This window comes from Mytilus trossulus, chromosome 2 (assembly GCF_036588685.1).
Source record: "Mytilus trossulus isolate FHL-02 chromosome 2, PNRI_Mtr1.1.1.hap1, whole genome shotgun sequence".
In the NCBI taxonomy this organism is placed as follows: Eukaryota; Metazoa; Mollusca; class Bivalvia; order Mytilida; family Mytilidae; genus Mytilus; species Mytilus trossulus.
The window spans coordinates 10,099,007-10,122,912 of record NC_086374.1 but is presented as its reverse complement, the minus strand read 5'-3'; the positions used below and the strand labels follow the sequence as shown (position 1 = coordinate 10,122,912).

At 31.7% G+C, this 23,906-nt stretch overlaps 1 protein-coding gene across 1 annotated transcript in view; it reads right to left on the bottom strand.

The window, feature by feature from the left end:
- LOC134704835 (neurogenic locus notch homolog protein 1-like) overlaps window positions 1-4,144 on the bottom strand; it is an 86,747-nt gene extending 82,603 nt beyond the window's left edge. The window contains exons 1-2 of the mRNA XM_063563617.1: window positions 4,139-4,144; window positions 2,680-2,779 (exon numbers count right to left, since the gene is read on the bottom strand). Coding sequence (XP_063419687.1) covers window positions 2,680-2,779; window positions 4,139-4,144 — 106 coding nt within the window. The remainder of the gene's footprint in view (window positions 1-2,679; window positions 2,780-4,138) is intronic.
- Between the last annotated feature and the right edge of the window lie 19,762 nt (window positions 4,145-23,906).

Sequence of the window (23,906 nt, the reverse complement as noted above, 5' to 3'; positions counted from 1 at the left end):
CACGAACTCTGTATATATTTCATATGATTTGTTATATTGTCCCATACATGAATATATATGGTTTAGGGGTGGGGATCTTGACCGTTAACAAGTTTAGGTAATTTTGTCTCTTGTGGATAGTTGTCTCATTGGCAATCATACCACATCTTTTTTTTTATATAAGAAACTTCCAGCTATTTTAACTGACCTATCAAAATTGAGAAGAAAACAAGAAGTAAGTGTAACAGGATGCTGTTACGAAGTATCCCAAACAAAGCTCCCATAACTCGCCCTCCCATAACTCGCCATTCATAAGGTCCCATGTTCATTTGATTAGATTTTTTGTCCCATACAAGAATATGTATGGCTTACGGGTGGGGATCTCCACCATTTACAAGTATTCAAACAAGAGGGGGAGGGGATGACCCCCAGGGACTTTACCTATATTTCATTTGATTTTTTTTATTGTCCCATACAAGAATATATATGGTTTAGGGGTGGGATGTTGACCGTTTGCAAGTTTTCAAACAAGAGGGGGTGGGGTGACCCCTCAGGACTTCCCTTTTATATCATTTCATTTGTTTTATTAACCCCTACAAGAATATATATGGTTTAGGAGTGGGGATGTGGACCCTTTACAAGATAAAAACACATTCTCAAATTGAACAGAGTGGGGGTGACCCACAGGAACTTCCATTTAATTTCATTTGATTAGCCATATTGTCCCATACAACAATATATATGGTTTAGGGGTAGGGATGTTGACCGTTTACAATTTTTCAGACAAGAGGGGGTGGGTTAACCCCCTAAGGACTTCCCTTTTATTTCATTTCATTTGTTTTATTGTCCCCCACAAGAATATATATGGTTTAAGGGTGGGGATCTAGACCGTTTACAAGATTTCAAACAAGAGGGGGTGGGATGACCCCTCAGGACTTCCCTTTAATTTCATTTTCATTTGTTTTATTGTCCCCTACAAGAATATATATGGTTTAGGGGTGGGGATCTGGACCGCTTAAAAGATAATAGTACATTCTCAAATTGAACGGGGTGGGGGTGACCCCAAAGAACTTCCATTTAATTTCATTTAATTAGTTTTATTGTCCCATGCAAGAATATATTATGGTTTAGGGGTGGGGAAGTTGACCGTTTACAAGTTTTCAAACAAGAGGGGGTGAGGTGACACCCCCCCCCCCCCCCCCACACGGACTTCCCTTTTATTTCATTTCATTTGTTTTATTGTCCCCTACAAGAATTTATATGGTTTAGGGGTGGGAATCTGGACCGTTTACAAGATAATAGCACATTCTCAAATTGAACGGGTTGGGGGACCCCAGGGGACTTCCCTTTAATTTCATTTGATTTGTTTTATCATCAAATTCAAGAATAATGGAGGTTTAGGGGTGGGGATCTGAACCATTTACAAGAATAAGCATATTCTTGTATTGAAGGGGTGGGGATGACACCCAGGGACTCCCCCTATATTTCATGTGATTTGTTTTATTGTCCTATAATCATTTCTGAAGACTACATGTATCTATCACTTACAGTTTTCAAGTTATATTCATTTAAAATTTTTAGAAAATAAAATCCCATAGGGTTCTTAGTAAACCCCACCCTTCTTTCTGCCCCCCAAAATACCCCTCAATAGACCTTAATGCACAAACAAAAGATTGATGGCTCACCTAGACATATTAGTCTAACATTCTATGAAAGCCTAAGTTAAACTTTGTTTGGGAGACTTGAAAATACCTCTTGAAATTGCAGATATATTTTCAACTTGAAAAGCATTTAACACGCATTACCAACATTTATCACTGATAAAAAAAATATACTGTTACCAGGAATATATATATATATATATATATATATATATAAGTACGTCTGAGTCAGTGACAACCCTACAACAGATGTATCCATCGGATCGCCATCAATGATGGGGATACATGGCTGTGTACATAATGTATATACAACTCGTCTAAACATCAACCCAACAATGTTAGATCTGTAAATTTGCTTTCGCAAATTTTTGGTTCTTCCCTCGCCGGGATTCGAACCCATGCTACTGTGATATCGTGACACCAAATCGGCTGCACTGCAGCCGTCCCGCTAGACCACACGACCACCTGGGCTCTCAAAAAAAGAGCTTTCGGTGGCCATATGTTACCTTTCCACGTCAGTTTTAATCTAGCGGCGTACTACAGTACATGATATATAAGGCATGAAGATGTTATTGTTACAGATCAGCTAAATTATCTATAGTAAAGGATCCTACAAATTAATGTAAGATACAGTCACAGAAAATAATTATATGCATAAGTACGTCTGAGTCAGTGACAACCCTACAACAGATGTATCCATCGGATCGCCATCAATGATGGTGATACATGGCTGTGTACATAATGTATATACAACTCGTCTAAACATCAACCCAACAATGTTAGATCTGTAAATTTGCTTTCGCAAATTTTTGGTTCTTCCCTCGCCGGGATTCGAACCCATGCTACTGTGATATCGTGACACCAAATCGCCTGCACTGCAGCCGTCCCGCTAGACCACACGACCACCTGGGCTCTCAAAAAAAGAGCTTTCGGTGGCCATATGTTACCTTTCCACGTCAGTTTTAATCTAGCGGCGTACTACAGTACATGATATAGTTATCATCTACAATGTTCTCAAAGTAATCATTTACTAATTTACCTATAAATTGGGCTTCAGCATCAGGATCCTTGTTTTTATCTGGATGAAGCTGCAAGGAAAGTTTTCTGTAAGCCTTTCTTATTTCTGAGCTACTTGCAGCCTAAAAATAAAGTAAAATTCACCTATATCAACACTAAATATCTACATAAAAATCAGGGAAATTCCACTAAAGATACATTTCCTTTACTTACTTACAACTACATGTAACAACTCCTGTGTCATGTGCTGTAATCAATCTGTAACATCAATCACTCTATCTTCAGTGGAAATCTTGAGTTTCCTCACTTTACCATCAGTTAATTGTTATAATTCCCAGGATAATACTTGATATTTTGGAATCTCTAACACAAACATTGAGGTAGTAACAGCTATTACTCATAAGGCAGGCCGCGTCAACATGTTATAGGGGAATTGAGTGTCACAAAATGTATTAAAATACAGTGTCTATACTACATTGTATTACTTACAATGTCCAGTTTTGAACTAAGTTTGACTTTTAAGAGATATACAATGAAGAGCAGCCGATAAAGATGAAATTAAATAATTTTTGCAAAGAGAGAAGTTGTTTTCATCAAAGGATCAAGATAAGGATCAGTTTGGAAAAAAAGTTTGATATGTTCTCCAATTAGTCATTTTTATTTAACATTTTGAATTAATGTGTTTAGAAATAACTTACATCAGCACACCTTTCCTATATTGCCTAGTCATTTTTATTTACTTCAAGTAATATCTACTAGTACATGTACATGTAGAAGTATAGGTAAATTTATAAAATTTTAATTTATTTTTAAGGTTTGATATACATGTAGTAACCAAGTAGAAAGTCCGACTGCAAAAGTGGAAGGTCGCAGACATCGCTAATTTGAACTTCTGCGTCCAAATTATAAAGAGACGAAAATTTCGTCTTCTTTTAAATTCAAAATTGCCGCCAACAGCGTGATCAGTTGAACTTATATGCGTAGTTGATTACGTATTGACGACAAACAATATTCCTACGACTTTTGCAATTTGGGAAATCTTAACTACTTGTCTTTAGAGATTTTCGGCGATTAGATATTTCATACATTTGTTATTTGACATCTGAGCCAAAAGCTCAGGGGATAATACAGCCCGTAACAGAGAAGTGATCGAATTGATGTTTCTTTGCCGTCAAAATTAGCTACATCTTCATCGACAAAATATTTCATGTCCAACATGCAAGTTTTCATTGTTTAAGTCAAAGTTTTTAACACAGTAAAACATATTTTATAAACAACCTCTGTCATTGGCATTTTCATTTTAACGGTAAAGTTAATGTAGCTCAATGTAGATATTTTATACTGCTTGCACTGTGAATATTTATGGGATTCAACACTGTAATAGTTTTTCTTTCGTCTGATTCAGAATACCCCATATCTTTTCTTTTTCATACCTAAAGTTATGTCCCCGGGATTATGTCAATCATACATTGTTGCAATACCGACATGCTTGTACTTTGTCACAAAAAAACTGAAATAAATTTCCTTCAAATCGAAGTAAAAAATACAAATGTACCCTTTAACATTTGAAATGATGAAGACAAAAGTATTTTTTGTCTAACTGATGAGTTAAGCCTTTTTCAACTGATTTTTATAGTTCGTTTTTATGTTTTACTGTTATACCACTGTCCAAGGTCAGGGGGAGGGTTGGGATCCCGCTAACATGTTTAACCCCGCTTCATTATTTATGTATGTGCCTGTCCCAAGTCAGGAGCCTGTAATTCAATGGTTGTCGTTTGTTCATGTGTTACATATTTGTTTTTTGTTCATTTTTTTACATTAATAAGGCCGTTAGTTTTCTCGTTTGAATTGTTTTACATTGTCTTATGGGGGCCTTTTGTAGCTGACTATGCGGTATGGGCTTTGCTCATTGTTGACGGCCGTACGGTGACCTATAGTTGTTAATGTTTATGTGATTTTGGTCTTTTGTGGATAGTTGTCTCATTGGCAATCATTCAACATCTATACTATATCTTAAAAGTTATTGACGAATATTTGAAATTTAAACCTCTATAAGATGTGACGTACGGCATTTCATTTTGTCATTGGTAATGATCCATATCTGACAGAGAAGAAATATTCATAATTCTCAGAAAGTTTTCGTAAATATTTTTAGATACCACTAATCGTTCCAACAATCAAGACAACAGAGACAAACAGGGATAACAATATGAAAATGAAAAGATATGACTTAAGTGTTAGCATGTTCAGGGAGACGGCACTCAATTTACAAAAACATTGATGTTTTAAGGAACTGTAGATGTCTCCACAGGTTTTCAACAGGGGTAGAAATCATAACCTTGAATATGAAAGCCTCGAATTCCGTGATACTTTTTTCTGTGCGGTAGTTATATCTACAAAATCCAATCATGTACACGACATATAATACATGTATATTCATACATATTGGGAATTTATTTTTGTTTCCAAACAGAACTATAAGGTTATGTATAAGTTCCTCCGTTCACTGCACAATTGTAAATTATCTTCCTAAAGACCAGCAAAAATAAATGTCACAAGTACACGTAGTCATAAAAAAAAGTCGTATAATTAACGTTATCGAACAAAAAATCAGAAATACGGAATATTATATGTGAATGGTTAGGAAATCCGTTTCCCCTACATGTTTTAAAAGTCAAAGAAAAATGTTTTCCCTGATACAAACGTTTTAAGAACCAGCTTTGTGTAACTTATAGACAAATTCGACTGTATATAAGGAAGTAAATATGTTTACTCTGATTGAAATTATCTTTTAGAACTTTTTTTTTGTAATTGAGCACCTATGTTGTTTATGGGTAATAGGTGAAATGTTGCAAGATCCCTCAAAATGACAACAAGCGGAGTTTTCCAACCGATTTTTATTTATACACTTTTAAAAACTGTCAGGTCCTGGCCGTGGAATATTTTAGAGAATTTTTTTTTAACGATTTTTACTAAAAAAAATATTCTCTGTGTGTGCCATTGCAAGAAATAATTTTGCTCGTTATTTTGTCATAATATTTGAAAAATTCTCAACAAAGTTTTCCCGTTTAAACTGTTCTCAAGACGTCCTTCCATAAATATTTTTTTTCTGTTCTGACTTTGAAGAAATGACTACTTTTCGCGCAATCGAAATGGTGCATGTACTTATTTGTTTCATATTATTAGAATTATTTTCAATATTATCGGTATTAAACTTGATTATCGACATATGAAAGTTTGTCAGCATTGTCAATCTGTTTAACGTTAAAGTACCAATAGTTTGGTGACTACTCAATTAAGTTTGTCGATAACGTAGCTTATTTTGACGGTAAAGAAACATCAATTCGATCACTTCTCTGTTACGGGCTGTAGCTTATTTTGACGGTAAAGAAACATCAATTCGATCACTTCTCTGTTACGGGCTGTAAACTACATAAGGATTCCTAATGTGCTCTACTTCCTATGTGCAACTTCAAAACTTTTGGGAAAATCGACGATCATTTAAGGTTTTTCCGAGTGATCATATTTTTTGTAATCATGCCAGAATGAAAAGTATAAAAAAAAACTGTCCAATAAGTTACAAATAATATAGTAGCCAGCTAGATGATAACAATGACACGTATTTCAGCATTTATTGGGTAGCACACAAATCAAGGGTGCTCGCATAAGGCAGCTTAACTGCCTAACAACTGTTACGATTCAAAAATGGACAACGTATAGAAAAAGAATAAAGAAAAAGTATCCATCTTGACGACATTTGATTTCAATCATATTCTTAGGCAGTATTGTATCGATAAAATTGCTGACGGCTTTCAATAAAAACTGTGCTTTTTCAAATTGAGAACCGGGATCAGATTTGCAGTCAGCGAACATTAGTGTCTTAACATGATATTGTTTTGTTTTTTAAATTACATAATTATGTCCATGGATTTCAACAAACGTATATATCTCGGTATAATTTTAAATTTCGAGTAAATTTCCATTTTAAGGAAAACAAGAATGTGTCCATAGTACACGCATGACCCACTCGCGCTATCATTTTCTATGCTTAGTAGATAGCGAATTTAGGATTAAAACACTAATTTAGAATAACAATTGGAAAGACCAAATCATAGTGAACATATGATCTACGTGTAACGTGTAACCGGGCGGGGACGTTTATATATTTTTATCCTTATCCTCGGGTTCGTACCAGTTTCCTGGAATTTGAAAAGCAACTCAAAAGTTTTAAAGTCACTAAAAAGTTTACACTATCACTATCAAATATGAAACAAATACTATACTGCATAAAACAAATTTCAACGCCTATCAACCTAACCCGAACTTGTTGAATTAAAACTGTTTAAAACCCTTTCTGTCCCATACTGTTTAAACCAACTGTTTGAAACTATAGTCTGTAACCTAAATGCATAGAACTGGTTTGAAACCTAAATGTATAGAAATGGTCTGAAATTTATTGCAATCAAACTGGGTTTAGTTTCAAACTAGTTTGAAAAACTATTCGTTTATTTTCACAAACCGGTTTAAATTGGTTTGAAACTGAAACTAGTTTTCTTGTTTATTTCGAGCAAACTAAAATTAATTCTTGAATTTGAGGAAACTGCTCGTGGAGCAGTTTGATAGTTCGGTTTCTGCTAGAAACATGGCGACGTTGAAAAAAATATGAGACATGAATTAGAAGATACAAAAAATGTGCAGTGGATATGCAACCATCACGATAAAGGTGGGAAGCTAACGTATTTTCATAAGGATATAAACAAGAGACACTTTATATAATATGTCTCTGTATGAACATAAGGATATGTGAAATGATTGCCAATGAGATATATTCCTATATAGACAAAAATGTTTGAATAATGTGGCTCTAAGACAAAATGTGCCATGATGAACGATTACACTTGAAGTAATTAAATCAGGTTACTTGGGTACATAAAACATAAAATGCCTCAACGTATAACTCTTCAACTTTCGTGCCTCTGTGCTGAAGTGCGCATATTATACAGATGCTTGCCATGGTTCAAAGACAGTTGAAATGCATAATCATTAATACAAACATATAATGTCTTCCGACACAGATTAATTTGTCCTACTCTGTTTTGTAAAAGAAGACAAAACGATCAGCGTTTTTAGTCTACAGTATTCGACAAAAAATATAAAAAGATGTGGTATGAATGCCAATTAGATAACACTCCATCCAAAACACACTTGTAGTCAAAGTAAGCAATTACAGTATAGATAACAGTAACACAAAGTACATTTTTTATACAAAAAAAATTGAGTGTGGTTCATTAGATTTATTTATATTTATATATTCATAGTGGAAAAGTAATGGACTACAAAGGACAATGTTACTGTTCATGGAGACTATGGACGCAGAATTCAACCAAGAACATCATTGGTTTTTGTCAGAGCTTAAACAGCAACACCAGCACAAAGTGAATTTAAAGGGAACAAAATGGAACTATTATCTGAAATTGTTTTCCTTTTGAAAATGTGATATTATTGATTCATCAATACATATTACTAGGACTCACATGATGTAATATTTTGTATTTTTTATTTATTGATTTTATTATCAAAAGCAAAAAAGGAGCGTAACCTTTATTAACACTCCTGCATCTACCATTTAGTGGCCTGAATGCCCTTTCAATACACATTTTAGTGGCCTGAATGCCTTTTCAATACACATTTTAGTGGCCTGAATGCCTTTTCAATACACATTCTTCTTGAAATGTGGTTAAAATGGTGGTGTATCTGGTCACGGGTTAGGTTCCCAAAATCTTTAAAAGGTCTCAATAGCAACTCATGCAGTTTATCCATATGCTGAATGTCCGATCAAATGTTTGTCGGTAGAGTTCATAAAATTGAGAATGAAAATGAAGAATGTGACAAAGAGACAGCAACCTGACCAAAGAGCAGAAAACAACCGATCGGAAGATCACCAATTAGTCTTCAATATGTACAGCGAGAAATGTATCGTTATTTTCAAATGCTTTGCCAAAAACAGTTTTTCAAAACCCTAGAATCAATAAGTGAACCCGGCCATTTACATAAGACATACAGAAAATGCAAATTCTGGTAACGAAATGCTTGCATTAATACGATAGATGGAATTATTTTTGCAGGTAATAATATTGTTCAGCCTCAACTGTAGGTATCTTAATAGGTATATATGGTAAATATGTCTCTTATAAAAAGACTTGAAGATAGTGGAAGGTTTGATCAGGTGTGGTATTTCAACTGTGGCATTTATGGCAGAACTGATAGTGGTCTCCAAATGAAATATGGGTTGTATGATGACATCAACAGAAGACTGAGAGAAGGGAAGTAACTCTGACTTTTTGGAGGTTAAGAAATATACATATACTTTGTTGATTTAGACTACTCAATACTGAAAGAAGGGAGATAATTCTAGCTACCTTTAAAAAAAACCAAACAATTATTACTTAAAGTTTGTATATTATTTGGTTATTGCTCTGATCTGATTATATATAATGTCAAACAAAATAAGATTTATTAAGATAGTTGAGTGAATATTTAACTAAATAGAGAAAAATATTGCAAAAATTGAAACTGCATCATTACGTTGTATGCAGAAAACAGGAAGAATGCCTGTTGTCTTGATACTGTTTATAATTTTTTATCTCATAGTTTCATCACTTTTTCAAATTATATTTTTTTCTTTTTTCTTTTTTTTGTTCAAACAAGATGTATTTTCAGTATATAAATAACCCATCTGATGAATATTGCTTTTAATTTACTGTATTCTTTTTGGACTTCACATTTTTTTCTACTCATAATTGAATGGGTTCATTGAAGATATTATCAGTTAACTGTCAAGGTCTAGGTGACATTGAAAAGAGAAGAGATGTATTTAATTTCCTTAAGTCTAAAAAATGCAACATCTATTGTATTCAAGATACACATTTCACAAATGAAAGTGAAATGAATATTAAGACCATGTGGGGCTATGAGTGTTATTTTTCATCTTTCTCCTCAAACTCTAGAGGAGTTGCTGTAATGTTTAATAATAATTTTGAATTTAGAGTATTAAAGGAGAAGAAAGATGTAAATGGTAATTATCTAGCATTAGATATTGTTATAGACAAGGAGAGAGTAACACTTCTATCATTATATGGTCCTAATGCAGATAATCCTAATTTTTACCATCTTATTATGTGTATTATAGAAGATTTTGGAAATGAAAACTTTATAATATGTGGTGATTTTAATCTTGTATTGTATCCTCATATAGACTATTGTAACTATTTACATATTAATAACCCTAGTGCTCGAGATAAAATTTTAGAAATCATAGACCAATGGAACCTTATAGATCCTTTTAGGGAACTTTTCCCAGACTTGCATAGATATACATGGAGAAAAAAGAAGCCCTTTAAACAGGCTAGGCTGGATTTTTTTCTTTTTACAGATAATATGTTAACAAATTTACTAAATTGTAAAATTGAACCTAGCTATCGCTCAGATCATTCTTTTGTAATTTTAGAGCTACAATTTAACCCATTTATAAGAGGTAAAGGACTGTGGAAATTCAATAATTCCTTATTATATGATCAAGAATATGTAAATACTGTTAAAGATAAAATAAATGATGTCAAGAAACAATATTGTGCACATGTTTATGATTTGGAACATATTGATGAAATTTATGATGAAAATTTACAACTTACTATAAACAAGCAATTATTTCTTGAGACTTTATTGATGGAAATCAGAGGAAAGACTATTTCATATGCAAGTTATAAGAAAAAAGAAAAGGATAAAAAGGTTCTAGATTTACAAAGAGAACTTGATTTATTAGAAGCAAATTTTAAGGAAGAATTAATAAATCAATTAAAAGATAAAAAACAAGAACTGGAGGATATAAGGCTCAAATAAAGGAAAGAAAAGATGAAGGGTAAATTAATACGTTCAAGGGTAAAATGGATTGAGGAAGGAGAAAAGCCAACTAAATATTTTTGTGGTCTTGAATCAAAAAATTTTACTAGTAAAATTATACCAAAAGTCGAAACAGAAGATGGAAGGATTATAACAAAGCAAAATGATATTTTAAAAGAAACAAAAGTATTTTATGAAACACTTTACAAAAATAGGGATTGTAGTTTAAATGGCTGTAAATTTGAACAGTTAGAAAATGATTTAAAAAATTTAGATTTTGAAAAATTGACAGAGGATGAAAAAAATAATTTGGAAGGGGAGATAACTATAGCTGAGGCAGGTTTAACATTACATAAAATGAAAAATAATAAATCTCCTGGATCAGATGGTTTTTCGACTGAGTTTTTTTAATTTTTTTGGAAAGATTTAAAATATTTTATTGTAGAATCTCTAAATTATGGATTTCATATTGGATCATTATCAGTCACTCAAAAACAAGGTATTATCACATGTTTGCCAAAGGATAACAAGCCACGCCATTTTCTGAAGAACTGGCGCCCCATTTCATTATTAAATACAGTTTATAAAATTAGGTCAGGGGTGATCGCAAATAGATTTAAAAAAGTTTTAGATAAACTTATTAATTTAGATCAAACTGGCTTTATAAGTGGGCGTTATATGGGAGATAATATCCGACTTATATATGATATTTTGCAGTATCTTAGGCCACGGACCACAATTAATTCCTCTATCAGTTCTTTAGAACGTTTTGTATCATTAAAAAAATTGCACCGAATCTTTTTGTCTAATTTTTTGTGTGTGTAATGTATAGTTCAAGTCCAAAAATATATCCAAAATTCAGAAAGATTGCTTTCACACATCTTACAAATTTAGCCAATACACATCCATACCCCTATTGACAAGTCAAGAGATGTTCCGAAAACTTTAAATATTACCTTTTTGCACTTGGCCTAATCACTCATTCCATATCAAAATCAGTTTAAATACAACATGCAAACAATTATTTCACCTCTCTTCTTCCATTTCCACCCAAAAAAATCTAAGAAATGAGTGAGGAAGGGAAAGAAAAAAAATTAAGGCAAAATACACTGTAATTAAAAGGAACTATATTCGTGGACAACGAAAAGCGGGGTCATTAATTGTGGTCTTGGGCCTATTAGGGGCCTAAAACTTGACCAATTCTAATAAAACTTGGCATGATTTAAGCTTAGTATATTATAAAACAGTTTACAAAGTTTCAAAGCCATATGATACCAAATAAAAAAAATGTGGCATTTTTTATATCTGAACTTTAGGTGCTGAATTGTGGCGTTAAATTAGAACAATTTCAACTATCAAATTTGAGCTTCTAAAAACCAAAAGATACCAAGACTAACACTTTTTAATGTCTCTATGTATAAGTTAACATCTATTTAAAGCAACAGAAAGCATACTTCATGTATCAGACTTATGAAAAATGGCCAGAAGTTAATTTTATATGAGCCTGTGCCCAAAAATAGAGGTTTTCAAATAAAGTGAGGCCTTATATCAAATGTAATATTTTTCACTTACAACAATTTTCTGAAGTTGTTAAGTTATCAAAAAAACTTTAACATGTTATAAATGTACTTTCAATGGAAATATAAGTTTCAAATAGCATAACACATGTGGATAAAATGGTCTTTAGCAATGTCTTGCTTAAAAAACAGGTTGTCAATTTAGGCCGTTCCCCACATTTGCATATTAAAAAGCATATAAATGATATGGGAGATGGATATATGCTTCTTTTTGCTTAAATCTGTGCTTAGATATGATAAAACATGGAGCCTGGATGTAACAAGACTGTCACTTTCAACTATATATGTAGACAGTATGGTCTGATGCAAAGTTTATTAACTTTACTGTTTAAAACCTGAATGAAATTTCAGCCTCAAAAGGCCAATATTTTAAGCACTTGCTATCCAACAGAAGAAAATAAAGGTAGTCTGTGAAACAGAAATTGTTAAACAACCAGTAATAAGTGTTTTTGATATAGATTCAGTGCGATCTGTTTAGGATTACAACTTTTAAGTGCATAGAACTTCACCTTTCACCTGCGGCGTATACTGACCATTAGACTTAGACTACAAAAACAGCACATTTTGCACTCCTTTTATGTTTTTATCTACTTTTTTTTTGTGTTCAGAGTTCACAAATGAATAAAAGAAGTGAAATAAATACCACAAACACAAATAGATATCAGAAAAAAACCTCCCAGAGAGAAATTAAGCATGCTGTTTTTGCAAAAATATTGAAAAAATTGAAAAAGCTACATTTTGGGCATTTAACCTGAAAAGTGACTTTTTCACAAAATTTCTATCAAATGAAAGTGAAAATCATTTCTTCTCATGTAGTTTGACAAATAAATACCAATAGATCATTCAGAGAAGATGTCAAAATAAAATTTCAAAATTTGCTGAAATGCACCTCTTAGGCCACAGACCACAATTAATTCCTCTATCAGTTCTTTAGAACGTTTTGTATCATTAAAAAAATTGCACCGAATCTTTTTGTCTAATTTTTTGTGTGTGTAATGTATAGTTCAAGTCCAAAAATATATCCAAAATTCAGAAAGATTGCTTTCACACATCTTACAAATTTAGCCAATACACATCCATACCCCTATTGACAAGTCAAGAGATGTTCCGAAAACTTTAAATATTACCTTTTTGCACTTGGCCTAATCACTCATTCCATATCAAAATCAGTTTAAATACAACATGCAAACAATTATTTCACCTCTCTTCTTCCATTTCCACCCAAAAAAATCTAAGAAATGAGTGAGGAAGGGAAAGAAAAAAAATTAAGGCAAAATACACTGTAATTAAAAGGAACTATATTCGTGGACAACGAAAAGCGGGGTCATTAATTGTGGTCTTGGGCCTATTAGGGGCCTAAAACTTGACCAATTCTAATAAAACTTGGCATGATTTAAGCTTAGTATATTATAAAACAGTTTACAAAGTTTCAAAGCCATATGATACCAAATAAAAAAAATGTGGCATTTTTTATATCTGAACTTTAGGTGCTGAATTGTGGCGTTAAATTAGAACAATTTCAACTATCAAATTTGAGCTTCTAAAAACCAAAAGATACCAAGACTAACACTTTTTAATGTCTCTATGTATAAGTTAACATCTATTTAAAGCAACAGAAAGCATACTTCATGTATCAGACTTATGAAAAATGGCCAGAAGTTAATTTTATATGAGCCTGTGCCCAAAAATAGAGGTTTTCAAATAAAGTGAGGCCTTATATCAAATGTAATATTTTTCACTTACAACAATTTTCTGAAGTTGTTAAGTTATCAAAAAAACTTTAACATGTTATAAATGTACTTTCAATGGAAATATAAGTTTCAAATAGCATAACACATGTGGATAAAATGGTCTTTAGCAATGTCTTGCTTAAAAAACAGGTTGTCAATTTAGGCCGTTCCCCACATTTGCATATTAAAAAGCATATAAATGATATGGGAGATGGATATATGCTTCTTTTTGCTTAAATCTGTGCTTAGATATGATAAAACATGGAGCCTGGATGTAACAAGACTGTCACTTTCAACTATATATGTAGACAGTATGGTCTGATGCAAAGTTTATTAACTTTACTGTTTAAAACCTGAATGAAATTTCAGCCTCAAAAGGCCAATATTTTAAGCACTTGCTATCCAACAGAAGAAAATAAAGGTAGTCTGTGAAACAGAAATTGTTAAACAACCAGTAATAAGTGTTTTTGATATAGATTCAGTGCGATCTGTTTAGGATTACAACTTTTAAGTGCATAGAACTTCACCTTTCACCTGCGGCGTATACTGACCATTAGACTTAGACTACAAAAACAGCACATTTTGCACTCCTTTTATGTTTTTATCTACTTTTTTTTTGTGTTCAGAGTTCACAAATGAATAAAAGAAGTGAAATAAATACCACAAACACAAATAGATATCAGAAAAAAACCTCCCAGAGAGAAATTAAGCATGCTGTTTTTGCAAAAATATTGAAAAAATTGAAAAAGCTACATTTTGGGCATTTAACCTGAAAAGTGACTTTTTCACAAAATTTCTATCAAATGAAAGTGAAAATCATTTCTTCTCATGTAGTTTGACAAATAAATACCAATAGATCATTCAGAGAAGATGTCAAAATAAAATTTCAAAATTTGCTGAAATGCACCTCTTAGGCCACAGACCACAATTAATTCCTCTATCAGTTCTTTAGAACGTTTTGTATCATTAAAAAAATTGCACCGAATCTTTTTGTCTAATTTTTTGTGTGTGTAATGTATAGTTCAAGTCCAAAAATATATCCAAAATTCAGAAAGATTGCTTTCACACATCTTACAAATTTAGCCAATACACATCCATACCCCTATTGACAAGTCAAGAGATGTTCCGAAAACTTTAAATATTACCTTTTTGCACTTGGCCTAATCACTCATTCCATATCAAAATCAGTTTAAATACAACATGCAAACAATTATTTCACCTCTCTTCTTCCATTTCCACCCAAAAAAATCTAAGAAATGAGTGAGGAAGGGAAAGAAAAAAAATTAAGGCAAAATACACTGTAATTAAAAGGAACTATATTCGTGGACAACGAAAAGCGGGGTCATTAATTGTGGTCTTGGGCCTATTAGGGGCCTAAAACTTGACCAATTCTAATAAAACTTGGCATGATTTAAGCTTAGTATATTATAAAACAGTTTACAAAGTTTCAAAGCCATATGATACCAAATAAAAAAAATGTGGCATTTTTTATATCTGAACTTTAGGTGCTGAATTGTGGCGTTAAATTAGAACAATTTCAACTATCAAATTTGAGCTTCTAAAAACCAAAAGATACCAAGACTAACACTTTTTAATGTCTCTATGTATAAGTTAACATCTATTTAAAGCAACAGAAAGCATACTTCATGTATCAGACTTATGAAAAATGGCCAGAAGTTAATTTTATATGAGCCTGTGCCCAAAAATAGAGGTTTTCAAATAAAGTGAGGCCTTATATCAAATGTAATATTTTTCACTTACAACAATTTTCTGAAGTTGTTAAGTTATCAAAAAAACTTTAACATGTTATAAATGTACTTTCAATGGAAATATAAGTTTCAAATAGCATAACACATGTGGATAAAATGGTCTTTAGCAATGTCTTGCTTAAAAAACAGGTTGTCAATTTAGGCCGTTCCCCACATTTGCATATTAAAAAGCATATAAATGATATGGGAGATGGATATATGCTTCTTTTTGCTTAAATCTGTGCTTAGATATGATAAAACATGGAGCCTGGATGTAACAAGACTGTCACTTTCAACTATATATGTAGACAGTATGGTCTGATGCAAAGTTTATTAACTTTACTGTTTAAAACCTGAATGAAATTTCAGCCTCAAAAGGCCAATATTTTAAGCACTTGCTATCCAACAGAAGAAAATAAAGGTAGTCTGTGAAACAGAAATTGTTAAACAACCAGTAATAAGTGTTTTTGATATAGATTCAGTGCGATCTGTTTAGGATTACAACTTTTAAGTGCATAGAACTTCACCTTTCACCTGCGGCGTATACTGACCATTAGACTTAGACTACAAAAACAGCACATTTTGCACTCCTTTTATGTTTTTATCTACTTTTTTTTTGTGTTCAGAGTTCACAAATGAATAAAAGAAGTGAAATAAATACCACAAACACAAATAGATATCAGAAAAAAACCTCCCAGAGAGAAATTAAGCATGCTGTTTTTGCAAAAATATTGAAAAAATTGAAAAAGCTACATTTTGGGCATTTAACCTGAAAAGTGACTTTTTCACAAAATTTCTATCAAATGAAAGTGAAAATCATTTCTTCTCATGTAGTTTGACAAATAAATACCAATAGATCATTCAGAGAAGATGTCAAAATAAAATTTCAAAATTTGCTGAAATGCACCTCTTAGGCCACAGACCACAATTAATTCCTCTATCAGTTCTTTAGAACGTTTTGTATCATTAAAAAAATTGCACCGAATCTTTTTGTCTAATTTTTTGTGTGTGTAATGTATAGTTCAAGTCCAAAAATATATCCAAAATTCAGAAAGATTGCTTTCACACATCTTACAAATTTAGCCAATACACATCCATACCCCTATTGACAAGTCAAGAGATGTTCCGAAAACTTTAAATATTACCTTTTTGCACTTGGCCTAATCACTCATTCCATATCAAAATCAGTTTAAATACAACATGCAAACAATTATTTCACCTCTCTTCTTCCATTTCCACCCAAAAAAATCTAAGAAATGAGTGAGGAAGGGAAAGAAAAAAAATTAAGGCAAAATACACTGTAATTAAAAGGAACTATATTCGTGGACAACGAAAAGCGGGGTCATTAATTGTGGTCTTGGGCCTATTAGGGGCCTAAAACTTGACCAATTCTAATAAAACTTGGCATGATTTAAGCTTAGTATATTATAAAACAGTTTACAAAGTTTCAAAGCCATATGATACCAAATAAAAAAAATGTGGCATTTTTTATATCTGAACTTTAGGTGCTGAATTGTGGCGTTAAATTAGAACAATTTCAACTATCAAATTTGAGCTTCTAAAAACCAAAAGATACCAAGACTAACACTTTTTAATGTCTCTATGTATAAGTTAACATCTATTTAAAGCAACAGAAAGCATACTTCATGTATCAGACTTATGAAAAATGGCCAGAAGTTAATTTTATATGAGCCTGTGCCCAAAAATAGAGGTTTTCAAATAAAGTGAGGCCTTATATCAAATGTAATATTTTTCACTTACAACAATTTTCTGAAGTTGTTAAGTTATCAAAAAAACTTTAACATGTTATAAATGTACTTTCAATGGAAATATAAGTTTCAAATAGCATAACACATGTGGATAAAATGGTCTTTAGCAATGTCTTGCTTAAAAAACAGGTTGTCAATTTAGGCCGTTCCCCACATTTGCATATTAAAAAGCATATAAATGATATGGGAGATGGATATATGCTTCTTTTTGCTTAAATCTGTGCTTAGATATGATAAAACATGGAGCCTGGATGTAACAAGACTGTCACTTTCAACTATATATGTAGACAGTATGGTCTGATGCAAAGTTTATTAACTTTACTGTTTAAAACCTGAATGAAATTTCAGCCTCAAAAGGCCAATATTTTAAGCACTTGCTATCCAACAGAAGAAAATAAAGGTAGTCTGTGAAACAGAAATTGTTAAACAACCAGTAATAAGTGTTTTTGATATAGATTCAGTGCGATCTGTTTAGGATTACAACTTTTAAGTGCATAGAACTTCACCTTTCACCTGCGGCGTATACTGACCATTAGACTTAGACTACAAAAACAGCACATTTTGCACTCCTTTTATGTTTTTATCTACTTTTTTTTTGTGTTCAGAGTTCACAAATGAATAAAAGAAGTGAAATAAATACCACAAACACAAATAGATATCAGAAAAAAACCTCCCAGAGAGAAATTAAGCATGCTGTTTTTGCAAAAATATTGAAAAAATTGAAAAAGCTACATTTTGGGCATTTAACCTGAAAAGTGACTTTTTCACAAAATTTCTATCAAATGAAAGTGAAAATCATTTCTTCTCATGTAGTTTGACAAATAAATACCAATAGATCATTCAGAGAAGATGTCAAAATAAAATTTCAAAATTTGCTGAAATGCACCTCTTAGGCCACAGACCACAATTAATTCCTCTATCAGTTCTTTAGAACGTTTTGTATCATTAAAAAAATTGCACCGAATCTTTTTGTCTAATTTTTTGTGTGTGTAATGTATAGTTCAAGTCCAAAAATATATCCAAAATTCAGAAAGATTGCTTTCACACATCTTACAAATTTAGCCAATACACATCCATACCCCTATTGACAAGTCAAGAGATGTTCCGAAAACTTTAAATATTACCTTTTTGCACTTGGCCTAATCACTCATTCCATATCAAAATCAGTTTAAATACAACATGCAAACAATTATTTCACCTCTCTTCTTCCATTTCCACCCAAAAAAATCTAAGAAATGAGTGAGGAAGGGAAAGAAAAAAAATTAAGGCAAAATACACTGTAATTAAAAGGAACTATATTCGTGGACAACGAAAAGCGGGGTCATTAATTGTGGTCTTGGGCCTATTAGGGGCCTAAAACTTGACCAATTCTAATAAAACTTGGCATGATTTAAGCTTAGTATATTATAAAACAGTTTACAAAGTTTCAAAGCCATATGATACCAAATAAAAAAAATGTGGCATTTTTTATATCTGAACTTTAGGTGCTGAATTGTGGCGTTAAATTAGAACAATTTCAACTATCAAATTTGAGCTTCTAAAAACCAAAAGATACCAAGACTAACACTTTTTAATGTCTCTATGTATAAGTTAACATCTATTTAAAGCAACAGAAAGCATACTTCATGTATCAGACTTATGAAAAATGGCCAGAAGTTAATTTTATATGAGCCTGTGCCCAAAAATAGAGGTTTTCAAATAAAGTGAGGCCTTATATCAAATGTAATATTTTTCACTTACAACAATTTTCTGAAGTTGTTAAGTTATCAAAAAAACTTTAACATGTTATAAATGTACTTTCAATGGAAATATAAGTTTCAAATAGCATAACACATGTGGATAAAATGGTCTTTAGCAATGTCTTGCTTAAAAAACAGGTTGTCAATTTAGGCCGTTCCCCACATTTGCATATTAAAAAGCATATAAATGATATGGGAGATGGATATATGCTTCTTTTTGCTTAAATCTGTGCTTAGATATGATAAAACATGGAGCCTGGATGTAACAAGACTGTCACTTTCAACTATATATGTAGACAGTATGGTCTGATGCAAAGTTTATTAACTTTACTGTTTAAAACCTGAATGAAATTTCAGCCTCAAAAGGCCAATATTTTAAGCACTTGCTATCCAACAGAAGAAAATAAAGGTAGTCTGTGAAACAGAAATTGTTAAACAACCAGTAATAAGTGTTTTTGATATAGATTCAGTGCGATCTGTTTAGGATTACAACTTTTAAGTGCATAGAACTTCACCTTTCACCTGCGGCGTATACTGACCATTAGACTTAGACTACAAAAACAGCACATTTTGCACTCCTTTTATGTTTTTATCTACTTTTTTTTTGTGTTCAGAGTTCACAAATGAATAAAAGAAGTGAAATAAATACCACAAACACAAATAGATATCAGAAAAAAACCTCCCAGAGAGAAATTAAGCATGCTGTTTTTGCAAAAATATTGAAAAAATTGAAAAAGCTACATTTTGGGCATTTAACCTGAAAAGTGACTTTTTCACAAAATTTCTATCAAATGAAAGTGAAAATCATTTCTTCTCATGTAGTTTGACAAATAAATACCAATAGATCATTCAGAGAAGATGTCAAAATAAAATTTCAAAATTTGCTGAAATGCACCTCTTAGGCCACAGACCACAATTAATTCCTCTATCAGTTCTTTAGAACGTTTTGTATCATTAAAAAAATTGCACCGAATCTTTTTGTCTAATTTTTTGTGTGTGTAATGTATAGTTCAAGTCCAAAAATATATCCAAAATTCAGAAAGATTGCTTTCACACATCTTACAAATTTAGCCAATACACATCCATACCCCTATTGACAAGTCAAGAGATGTTCCGAAAACTTTAAATATTACCTTTTTGCACTTGGCCTAATCACTCATTCCATATCAAAATCAGTTTAAATACAACATGCAAACAATTATTTCACCTCTCTTCTTCCATTTCCACCCAAAAAAATCTAAGAAATGAGTGAGGAAGGGAAAGAAAAAAAATTAAGGCAAAATACACTGTAATTAAAAGGAACTATATTCGTGGACAACGAAAAGCGGGGTCATTAATTGTGGTCTTGGGCCTATTAGGGGCCTAAAACTTGACCAATTCTAATAAAACTTGGCATGATTTAAGCTTAGTATATTATAAAACAGTTTACAAAGTTTCAAAGCCATATGATACCAAATAAAAAAAATGTGGCATTTTTTATATCTGAACTTTAGGTGCTGAATTGTGGCGTTAAATTAGAACAATTTCAACTATCAAATTTGAGCTTCTAAAAACCAAAAGATACCAAGACTAACACTTTTTAATGTCTCTATGTATAAGTTAACATCTATTTAAAGCAACAGAAAGCATACTTCATGTATCAGACTTATGAAAAATGGCCAGAAGTTAATTTTATATGAGCCTGTGCCCAAAAATAGAGGTTTTCAAATAAAGTGAGGCCTTATATCAAATGTAATATTTTTCACTTACAACAATTTTCTGAAGTTGTTAAGTTATCAAAAAAACTTTAACATGTTATAAATGTACTTTCAATGGAAATATAAGTTTCAAATAGCATAACACATGTGGATAAAATGGTCTTTAGCAATGTCTTGCTTAAAAAACAGGTTGTCAATTTAGGCCGTTCCCCACATTTGCATATTAAAAAGCATATAAATGATATGGGAGATGGATATATGCTTCTTTTTGCTTAAATCTGTGCTTAGATATGATAAAACATGGAGCCTGGATGTAACAAGACTGTCACTTTCAACTATATATGTAGACAGTATGGTCTGATGCAAAGTTTATTAACTTTACTGTTTAAAACCTGAATGAAATTTCAGCCTCAAAAGGCCAATATTTTAAGCACTTGCTATCCAACAGAAGAAAATAAAGGTAGTCTGTGAAACAGAAATTGTTAAACAACCAGTAATAAGTGTTTTTGATATAGATTCAGTGCGATCTGTTTAGGATTACAACTTTTAAGTGCATAGAACTTCACCTTTCACCTGCGGCGTATACTGACCATTAGACTTAGACTACAAAAACAGCACATTTTGCACTCCTTTTATGTTTTTATCTACTTTTTTTTTGTGTTCAGAGTTCACAAATGAATAAAAGAAGTGAAATAAATACCACAAACACAAATAGATATCAGAAAAAAACCTCCCAGAGAGAAATTAAGCATGCTGTTTTTGCAAAAATATTGAAAAAATTGAAAAAGCTACATTTTGGGCATTTAACCTGAAAAGTGACTTTTTCACAAAATTTCTATCAAATGAAAGTGAAAATCATTTCTTCTCATGTAGTTTGACAAATAAATACCAATAGATCATTCAGAGAAGATGTCAAAATAAAATTTCAAAATTTGCTGAAATGCACCTCTTAGGCCACAGACCACAATTAATTCCTCTATCAGTTCTTTAGAACGTTTTGTATCATTAAAAAAATTGCACCGAATCTTTTTGTCTAATTTTTTGTGTGTGTAATGTATAGTTCAAGTCCAAAAATATATCCAAAATTCAGAAAGATTGCTTTCACACATCTTACAAATTTAGCCAATACACATCCATACCCCTATTGACAAGTCAAGAGATGTTCCGAAAACTTTAAATATTACCTTTTTGCACTTGGCCTAATCACTCATTCCATATCAAAATCAGTTTAAATACAACATGCAAACAATTATTTCACCTCTCTTCTTCCATTTCCACCCAAAAAAATCTAAGAAATGAGTGAGGAAGGGAAAGAAAAAAAATTAAGGCAAAATACACTGTAATTAAAAGGAACTATATTCGTGGACAACGAAAAGCGGGGTCATTAATTGTGGTCTTGGGCCAGGAAGAAAAAGATATACCTGGTTTATTACTGTTGATAGACTTTGAAAAAGCGTTTGATACAGTATCCTGGGATTTTCTTTTAGCAGTTCTGACTTTTTTCAACTTTGGGAATTCCATAATCAACTGGATAAAAGTACTTTACAATAATATTAGCTCTGCAGTCATTCAGGGTGGAAATTTATCAGAGTTCTTTGGTATTGGACGAGGCTGTAGACAGGGGGACCCATTATCACCGTACCTTTTCATATTATGTGCAGAGATTTTGGCAATAAAAGTTAGAGGTAATACGAAAATACAGGGTATAGAAATTTCTCAAGTTGAACATAAACTATCTCAGTTTGCAGATGACACTTCACTGATTTTAGATGGAAGTGAAGAATCTATGGAAGAAGCTTTATTAGAGCTAGATTGGTATGCGAAACTTTCTGGACTAAGGATAAATTTTTCAAAAACTCAAGTAGTATGGATTGGAAGTAAAAAATACAGTAGAAAAATGTTATGCCAGAACAGAGATTTATCATGGGGGTCAACTTCTTTTAGGCTGTTAGGGATAACTTTTGATATTGATCTTGATAAAATTTTAAACTTAAATTATACTGATAGGTATCTTCAGATAAAAAAATTGATAAATACATGGTCTAAAAGAAACTTAACAGTTATTGGTAAAATATCTGTGGTTAAAACTCTTATTCTTCCAATACTTAATCATCTCTTTTTAACATTACCAAACCCAAATGCTGAGATGATTAAGAAAATTAATGATGCTATTTATTATTTTTTATGGAACTCACCAGTTCATAGAGTTAAAAAAAAAGTGTTACACATGGATTATAAGAATGGTGGTTTAAAGATGATAAATATTCATCTATTTATGATAGCTTTAAAATGTACATGGATAAGAAAATTGTTTAGTTCTAACTGTAAATGGTTAAATATTTTATTTACAAATATAGATAAAGAAAAATTGTTTAAACTAGGAAATAGTTACACATCAAATAATATTTCAAATGTCAAAAACAAATTTTGGATTGATGTATTTAAAGCATGGCAATATTTTGTAGATAAAGATATAAATTCTACATGGGAATATTTTCTTGCTAGTCCATTATGGATGAATAAGAATATAAATATCAACAATAAACATGTATTTTATAGAAGTTGGTATAATAAAGGTATTGTTTTTGTAAATGATGTGATTAGTAATAGTGGAAAATTTCTCTCCTATGGGGAAATAAAAGACAAATTTGATATTTCTGGGAATATAATGATGTATAATAGTATCATTTCAGCATTAAATAAGACAAAGAAGCTGTATTCAAGGGGAGATAATAAGCTCACAGAACCTTTTATTCCCTCTTTTGTTCAAACCATTTTAAGAAGAAAAAAGGGAACTAAAGATATATATTGGATGTTTATACCTAAAGTGGTTCCTAATGGGGAGAAAAAGTGGAATGAAATTTTGGAACTTAATGAATTGGAATGGAGAGAAATTTTCAAACTTCCTTTTGCAGTTACTAATAACACAAAATTACAATGGTTACAGTTTAGAGTAAATCATAGAATATTAGCTACAAACAAATTTTTGTGTAAAATTAATGTCATAAATAGTCAGCTATGTAATTTTTGTAAGGAAGCAATAGAAACTATAGAACATGTTCTATGGAATTGTGAAAATGTCCAGAATTT